Here is a 9,549-nt window from a genome sequence, read left to right on the forward strand (position 1 = left end):
CAAATGACAAAGAAAAGTGCAAGTACTTTTTTAATGTTTTAAATAAATAATCAGTATGGCGTTGAGTGAATTGAAATAGATATTTCTTATTCATGTTATTTATTTCCAGTACATTAAAAAGCACTTTATCACACAATCAGTGGCAGATCCAGAAATGTTCATAAGTTGGGGCCCACTGACTGCCTAAGAGGGGTCCGGCCCGCTCCAGTCATGCTTCAGTGATTCCCTATATAATCCACCAAATTTTTTTCCAGAAATGGGGGGGGGGGGGACTGGTCCCCCTGGCCCCTCTAAATCCGCCTCTGACAATACAATGAAAATAAATTTGCTGTAGCTATTTGTTGTATTTTGTTTTCATTGTTTATTTCTGACATAAACCCCTAATTTTTACAATATATATTATCAAGGATTAAAAAAACTAGAAACACAAGGTAAGGAAGAAAGAGCACTATCAAGTGTACCTTAATTTGAGTCTGAAAAATAATCATTACAAATGACAAACCCTTGATTGAATGCTTATAATTATCAGAATAATGAGATATGGTATGATTGCCACTGAGATTTATATCCACTAGAGTTCAAATATTCATAATTGTGCATTCAATTTGAAGGTAACCTTTCAACCTTCAACAATGAGCCAAATCCATAGCCTATAATAAGCTTTAAAAGGCTCTAACATGGCAAAAAACATTGTTTATCTAACTGATATTTCTAAATTACTGAATGTTCAATTGTTATGATGGTGAAAATAAGTGGCATTACAGTTTATCATGTTTATGTTATGGACACAAAGATCATCTATTAGTTTTCCAAATGCCTACTTTGGACAGTCAAACGACAAGTAGGAATAAAAAAATCTACTTTAATTTGAATATGTAAAATTGAGAATAGAGAATAGAGATAAGGAATGTGTCAAAGAGACAACTAAGGAGAAGAAAACAGCCAAAGGACACCAATGCGTCTTCATCACGGCAAAAAACTCCAGCACCCGCAGGCATGCTTTAGATGGGCTCTAAAAAAATGTGTACTAGTTCAGTGAAAATGGATGTCATACTAAACTTCAAAACATATAAATGAACTAAAATTGAAAATCATACAAGGCTATATAACATGTACAAAAATAAGAAGAGGCCAAATAAAAATATATGTGTGGTTCCAGTAACCCTATCTTCCCTACTTTTTCGCCTCAAAAATAGCCTACCCTAAAGATTTTATTGTCTTTTTTCATTAAGCACTGTTAAAGTCGGGATGTTGCTCCCAAAGACTCAATGTAAAACAAAACATAAAATAAAAATCCCTACCTACCTACCCACCCTTACTTTTTTTCAGATGTAACTGGAACCACATACTTTTTTATTTGGCCAGATGAGTATAAAAAAGAAGATGTGATATAATTACCAATGAGACAACTCTCCACAAGAGACCAAATGACACAGAAATTAAACGACTATAGGTTACTGTACACTCACTGTAAAGCCTTCAACAATGAGCAAAACTCATACGACATAATACCAATATACAGTTGTATCAAGATGAAGGAACAACAAACGAAAACAACTGAATTACAGGCTGCTGATAGGGACAGGCACATACTTACATACAGAATGTGGCAGGTTAAACATGTTAGCGGTATCCCAACCCTCCTAACTTGGGACAGTGGTGTAACAGTACAACATAAGAACGAACTATAAAAAATCAGTTGTAAAAGGCTGAACTCTTCAGATGGATACAAATAGAAATACTACATGGTGTGGATGTGGTTCGGTCCTTGCATTTCCCAACAACAAAGGTACATTTGAGTATGATTGCCTATGAGGCAACTGTCAATCAAAGTTCAAATAAAGTGGATGTTAGCAATTATTGGCAATTTTACAGCCTTCAACAATGAGTAATACGGTACTAATACCCATATCATATTGTCTGCTATTAAAGGCCCAGACATAAATTATATGAACAATTCAATTGAGAAACTGATGGCCTAATTTATTACAAAACAATTATCCAAAATTAAAAATGACATGCATGAACTAACAACAACCACTGAACTAAAGGCATAAGACTGTGCAAGGGTTAAATATATAATACTATTAATTTGAAAGCATGCCGTTTATGGATTTATTTGTAAATACCCAGCTATCTATCTAATTTCCAACCATCGAAATTGTTATATTACATAAAAGGCTATCAGGAACTATCATGATACTGATAATACATGTGAAAACACTTGACCAAACAAACAACTGACTCCTCAGAAAATACACAATTAAGGATCAAATGAGATGAACCCTGGTTTTTGGTATGGTTTGTACTGCTTTCTTTAGTTTTTGTTGTTGTGTTGTTTCCTTCTTTTTGACTATAAATACTAGGAAAAAGAAATATCCTAGTAAACAGAATTAGTAAGTCTATCCTTTAGTCCTTTGTTGTTGGAGTATTTTTAAGACTTAGTTAAGTTAAAATAAAACTGCAATGAATAACAATACAGTAGAAAGTAGGTCAACAAATACTATCTCATATGATGTGGCTATACATGTAAGTATATTTATGTTAAATTGAAGGGCATGTAATAAAACAATCAGATATTCCTGTTCTTTTAGTTAAAACCATTCACAGCCTAAAAAATCTGGTGAAATTCTGTTGATTGATGTGCAACTCAGTATATTATATAAAGGCATACGACTACAATTCACACATGCACAGTACATAAAATCATGAGTTACTTAATCCTGCAAAAATCCATAGAAGAATATTGCAATACTGCTTTGATCTACAAAATAAAACAAATTCATTATATATTAAATACTGAATCACCTGTGTAAAAAATTGTCTATACTAATAGTCTGAGGTCTTACACAATCAAATAAGACCTTGTACAGCTGTTGTACACTTGCAGTGTTTTATCCATACAATGTTTAAACAATTTAATACCAGGGTAACAAAGAAATACAATATTAAAGGCTTCAAATCAAAGAGGACTGACAGAAGACCACATAAGGTACACAAGCTCCATACAAATTTAAAAAAGAATGTTAAGAGAAGGATGGCATCACAGAAAAAAATAAAATAGCCTTTCAAGACGTCATGATTATTTGGACTATACTAATAATAATAAATTCTTTATTTAAAGAGGAGGGGGAGGACAGGGAGAAAGGGGGTAGGAGAAAGGAGAAAGGGGGTAGGAGAAAGGAGAGGAAGGCTGGGAGAAAGGAGAAAAATTTGGAGAAAGGAGAAAAAATAAAATATTTCTCCTTTTAAAAAAATTTCTAATATTTCAAGAAAAAATATCTCAAAAGGAGATGTTTTATTCTAATGGGAGAAAGGAGAACGGGGGTAGGAGAAAGGAGAAGAGGGGTGGGAGAAGGGAGAAGGGTACCCCCCTGTCCTCCCCCTCAAAGAGGGTAAACTCAGTTAGTTTATACTGGACTAGCCTGTAATATTCTCTGGGGCCGTATATGGTGATAATAAGAATGACAAAAAAAGCAGCGTGTTCATTTGTATTCCACAAGAATAATCATACAAACAATATATGGGGTTTACATAAATGATATCAGACTGATACCAAAGGGAAGTAACTCAACAAACGTAAATCAAAGTACGTAAAGTACTATATAGGAATAATGTTACATCTCCCTTCTCAACACAAATAAAAATAAAATAAAATAAAATGCACAAGCTATACAAATACAATAGACAAATTCAATTAATGTTCCAATATAAAGTCAGTGTTCAATAATTGTCCTTGCATAATAAAGTTCATTACACAAGCATAAAAAGACTCAAAATGCATGTATACACCAATGAGTCCATAAATGAATTAGAAAAAAATATAAGCATATACAGGAAGTTACATTGATTCAATGATTTTAGGCTTTACTATACGTCCAGATCTTGTAATGTATAAACCATCAGAAGGAATTTGTTGGGTTTCTGTAGTTTCTGTATCGCTCGTAATTTGGGGCGAGTTATTTATGTTCGAAGTAGGTTCGGCTAATTCAGGGGAAGTTGGGTTGCACTGCAGTTCGTAACGAACAGGGGGTACAATTGTGTCATTTTCAACAGTAGTAAGGGGTACTTCCTCTCTGGTTCCTATTATATGACGTCTATTGCGTCTATAAATACCACCATCTTGACTTTCTACAATGTAAGACCTACTAGCAGGGTGTTGACTCGAGATAATAGCAGGTTTCCAGAGTCCATTACTTCCCCTTATTCTGACAGAATCTCCGGAATTTAAAGATTTTAAGGGGTTTGAGCCCTTGTCATAGTATTTTTTTTTATAAGACTTTTTACAATCAATTTTATTCTGAACTTCGTTATAAATAGGTGTTTTTGGTACAAGTTCCTCTAGAGTGGTAGGTAGAACTGATCTGAGTTTTCTGCACATCAGTAACTGTGAAGGGGTATATCCGATATCCAAAGGAGTTGTGCGATACTCCAAGAGAGCTACATATGGGTCTTTACCATCCTTTTTACATTTATTAAACATATTTTTTACAGTTTGTACCGTTTTCTCTGCCAACCCATTAGATTGAGGGTAATGGGGACTGGATGTAACATGTTTAAAATCCCATTTGTTCGCAAACTCACTAAACTCTTGGGACGAATACTGAGGACCATTGTCAGAAACAACGGTCTCAGGGATACCAAGTCTAGAAAATGTACCCTTCAACTTATTAACAACAGTTGTACTTGTAGTACCATGTAGTTTATGGACTTCTAAATAGAGACTATAATAATCAACTATTATAATGTAATCGGCATTATTCCAATAAAAAAGATCAGTTGCTACAACTTGCCAAGGATATTGAGGAATTTTGTGCGGTTCTAATGGTTCTTTAGCATTAGAATTTCTACGTTCCAAACAAACTGAACACTTTAACACCATGTCCGAGATATCCAATGACATTTTAGGCCAAAAGAGAACATCACGAGCTCTGCGAATACATTTCTCTACTCCCATGTGCCCAGTATGAATTTTGTCTAACATGAGGACCCTCAAACTAGTTGGAATAACAATTTTGTGTCCCTTAAAAATAATACCACTATTCACAGAAAGTTCATCTCTATGGTTCCAAAATTCTAAAATTTGTGCTGGGCATTCACTACGAGATTGTGGCCAACCTTCAAGAATTACAGATTTTAAAATATCAAACTGGGGGTCTGACAACGTGGCCTTTTCGATTTCCTCTATCTTTCTATCACTAATCGGTAGACTAGAAAAAATCATGTGAACTTGTGCCTCAAAACTATCAGAAAGACCAGGGTAAGTGTCCGATAGAAATTTGCGCGACAGGGTATCAGCCACGGGAATACATTTTCCGGGCAAATGTACAACATCGAGTTCATAACGCTGTAACCGTAAAATCATGCGTTGTAATCTTGCGGGGGCGTCTAATAATGATTTCTTCATAATTGAAACTAGCGGTTTATGATCCGTTTCAACCCTGATACTACGGCCATAAATGTATTGGTGAAATCAGGTACACCCAAAAACAATTGCGTACATTTCTTTTTCTATCTGTGCGTAATTTAATTCTGATGTTGTTAAGGATTTTGAAGCGTAAGCTACCGGTTTGTCGTCTTGCAGTAAGACTGCGCCTAGACCGTATTTGGATGCGTCAACTTGTAAAGTTAAGTCTTTGGTTGGGTCATAATAAGAAAGAATCGGACCGGGTGACCTCGTCAAAATCTCCTTGACCTTTTGAAATGCCGCGATTTGAGGTTGGTCCCATGCAAATTCAACATCTTTATTCAATATGGCTCGCATTGGGCTAGTGATTTCCGCTAAGTTGGGCGCAAATTTTGAAAGATAATTGACCATACCCAATATAGTCTGCACTTCAGCTTTGTTAGAAGGGGGTGGCATATCCGAGATAGCCTGGACCTTGTGAGGATCTGCTCTTAGACCAGATGAGGTTATAACATGACCAAAATAAGTAACCTCAGTGACCCCAACCTCTAATTTATCATCGTTAAGTTTCATGTCTTTTTCGCGAGAGATCTGTAATACTCGCCGCAGGTTTGAATCATGTTCTTCCCGGGTTGATCCGTAAACCAGTATGTCGTCGACGATCGCGACCACACCGTCAAGTTCTGCGTAGCACTCGTCAATCTTCGCTTGAAAAAGGTCTTGTGAGCAATTGAGACCAAATGGCAAACGCTTGAAACGATAACGACCGTAGGGTGTATTAAAGGTAGTAAAATACGAAGACGGCTCGTCAAGACTAATGGTCCAATAACCTGATCGGACATCAAGTTTAGTAAAATAATGAGCGTTCGATAATTGGGGCAGAATATCCTCTAATGTTCGCATCGGATAGTGCGGACGCTGAATCGCAGAGTTCAGATCTTTCGGGTCTAGGCATACCCTTAGCTTACCATTAGGTTTTTCGACAACGACAAGGGAATTAACCCAAGGTGTGGGGCCGTTTACTTTACAAATAATGTCTGCGTTCACCATGCGATCTAATTCGGACTTTAGACGACCACGTAACGCTACAGGAACGCGCCGTGGCGGATGTACAACTGGGGGTACCTCCGAATCAATGTGTATTGTTGCTTTGCCTGAAACAAGACCGACACCTTTGAAAATATCTGAATAATCTTTTAACACTGACGACTTAGTCATTGGGTCAGAGTCAGAAGTACACGTAGTTTCAGTGCTGTATACCAATTTTATCAATTCATAATCCAAGCAAGACTGCATGCCTAATATTGGTGGGGAATTAGTATCTAGACAGTAGAATTCTAATTTACTATTAACAGAACCATGTTCACAAGGGAGACAACAGACGCCAAGTTAGGGCAGGGCATTACCATTATAAGCAGTTAAGATACGAGGGGACTTTTTGAGAGTGCCATTGAATTTGAGACTTTCAAATATATGTTTAGGCAAAATATTCACTTGAGAACCAGTGTCAAGCTTAAACTTAATTGGTTTTGAACAAACAGTAATTGTAGCAAAAGCTTGATCTCTCTTTACCTTATTCTTATCATTAATGAAGGTATTATGTTCATTTATACAATCAATAAAAAACTCTTGATCACTGTCACTATCTGTGTCTAGCACTACTTCGTCTACCCTTTGTTTTGATCTGCATACTTGGGCAAAATGATTCCACTTTTGGCAACTGTTGCACTTCTTTCCCTTCGCCGGACATTCTTCGTGTTTGGAGTGTCTTCTCCCACAATTTACAAATCCTTGCTGTGAAGAATAACGATGGGGTTCGACTTTGACTCGATTTTGGTTGACTGGACCCGTCCTAGTTCGGTCAGACGTCTTGTGGTTCTTCCTAGATGAGGCACTGTTATACTGCGAGTGTCTCGGAAGATTTAATTCGTGTACGACTGTAGACGGTTCTAAATTTTTCATCTCCTTTAGTTGTCCTTGACTATACTCAAATGCCTGCGCGATCTGAATAGCTTTTTCCAATGTCAATGTGTCACCTTCGTTTAAAAGTTTCTCCTTCACTTTAGGCGAACTTGTCCCGAAAATAAGACTGTCTCTGATCATCTCGTCAGTGTCCTTAAAATTACAGTCTTTAGCAATGAGCTTCAGTCGAGTAATAAACTGTTCAACAGTGTCACTACTTTGTGTTTCATATCTAAATTTACACCTTGCAAGTAAAGAGTTCTGCTTTGGTTGAACATATGCAAGAAACTTGTCAAAATGGACAGAAAGTTTCTTTGCATCGTCTTCACTTAATTGCCATGTGTTATAAATATCTCTTCCTTTTTCACCAACCCACAATAGTAGATAAGTAATTTTTACCTTCTCGTCTTTTTCGGCGAGCGGTCCATCGAGGATGAGTCCCACGTGTTGTTTGAATTTTTTCCAAGTATCAACTAGATTTGTTGAATCCCAGTTCATCTGAGGCTGTGGTACTCCGTTAAGATCCATTTCCCGTATTTATCTGTCACCATGTAATATTCTCTGGGGCCGTATATGGTGATAATAAGAATGACAAAAAAAGCAGCGTGTTCATTTGTATTCCACAAGAATAATCATACAAACAATATATGGGTTTTACATAAATGATATCAGACTGATACCAAAGGGAAGTAACTCAACAAACGTAAATCAAAGTACGTAAAGTACTATATAGGAATAATGTTACATAGCCTACTCTTATAATTTTTGCATATTAAAGCATAAAAATAGAATAGTCCTTCAAAGTGTCCAGTGGCGGATCCAGAACTTTTCCTCAGGGGGACCCGCTGACTGACCTAAGTGGGGCCCACTCGAGTCATGCTTCAGTGATTCCCTATATAATCAACCAAATTTTTCCCACCAAAGGGGGGCCCAGGCCCCCCTCTGGGTCCGCCTATGGTGTCCAAATTATTTTGACTATTGTACTGCATGTTGGGAACAATTAAGATTTCTAACTTAAAAGGGGAAAAATTTATTATTTTTGAAACAGGTTTGTCTTATTATTTTTAATAATAATAACAGAAGATATAAATCCAAGCCTACAATGTATTATAGAACTCTTGGACATGTTTTGAACTTACAATACCAGATAGATTTATTTATCATATACTTAGACTAAATAACATATGATTTTTACCGTATGATAATAGCATTAAATTAAAGTATTTTTCCATATTTTTCGAATTGGTGCGTAGCGGGCTGATATGAAAAGTTTATCACATGCTTCGATTGTTATCACATGCCTTTCCGTAACGTTATCACATGGCATTCCGGTGATACTCGGCAAATTCCGGAAAATACACTTCAATGCTACGTTTTCAGTGAAAAACATTACAAAGTAGTGTACAAAACAATTATTTGAATACTGAAAAGTATATTGTATAAAATAATTAAATTAAATTAAAAAAAAAAAATATTAAATAAATGCATTTTTTAAGTTTTTCTGAAACATAATTTAGAAAGTTACTTTAAAAAAGTTGACTTTTCCAAACAATGTTCACTATGTATATTGTTGAATTATTTTTTGTCGATTCGTTCATATTAAAATGTGTTTTTTTTTCTCTGTTGAGGCGTATATGATAGAAAGATTTCATATTGAATGTATCAAATTTTGGGTCCGACGTCCGTGAACTTTTTACTCTTTCAACTTCTTTTCGGGAACCACGTAAAAGGATCTCTCAATATATGAATCTGTTATTTTTCTCTACTGTTGAAGCATATGATAAAAAGATCATAACATGTCATTTTTCATATCGCATGTATTATCAGCCCTCGGTCAATATCAGCCCTCCGGCTCGAGCCATGCGGCTCTTGGGCTGATATTGAACCTAGGGCTGATAATACATGCGATATGAAAAATGCCATGTAATAATCTGATAATATAACTAAGTGCCTATTCCCTAGCAATTGAAAGAGGGCATTATACCAACATTGAAAGAAGTAAACACATTTGCTTATCCTGTAACAGACAAGAAATTGAGGATGAATACCATTTCTTCTCAATCTGTCCATGCTATAAATCATTGAGGGATACGTATACCTACATGTATATATACAAAATATTAATAAAAATCTTAATTTCAATTTTATTAAATTGCAGTCCGCTTTAACACTGAAGCATT

The 9,549-nt window shown here is 35.9% G+C and overlaps 1 protein-coding gene across 1 annotated transcript; it reads right to left on the bottom strand.

The window, feature by feature from the left end:
• Nucleotides 1–6,796: 6,796 nt before the first annotated feature.
• LOC139515084 (uncharacterized) lies at nucleotides 6,797–7,897 on the bottom strand. Its single transcript, XM_071304645.1, has one exon. It carries the CDS (start codon nucleotides 7,895–7,897, stop codon nucleotides 6,797–6,799), a length of 1,101 nt encoding a protein of 366 aa, XP_071160746.1.
• Nucleotides 7,898–9,549: the final 1,652 nt, after the last annotated feature.

This window comes from Mytilus edulis, chromosome 3 (genome assembly GCF_963676685.1).
Source record: "Mytilus edulis chromosome 3, xbMytEdul2.2, whole genome shotgun sequence".
NCBI lineage: Eukaryota > Metazoa > Mollusca > Bivalvia > Mytilida > Mytilidae > Mytilus > Mytilus edulis.

Coding starts and splice junctions, on each gene's coding strand:
- LOC139515084 (XM_071304645.1), bottom strand. CDS start 7,897: ATGGATCTTAACGGAGTACCACAGCCTCAGATGAACTGGGATTCAACA.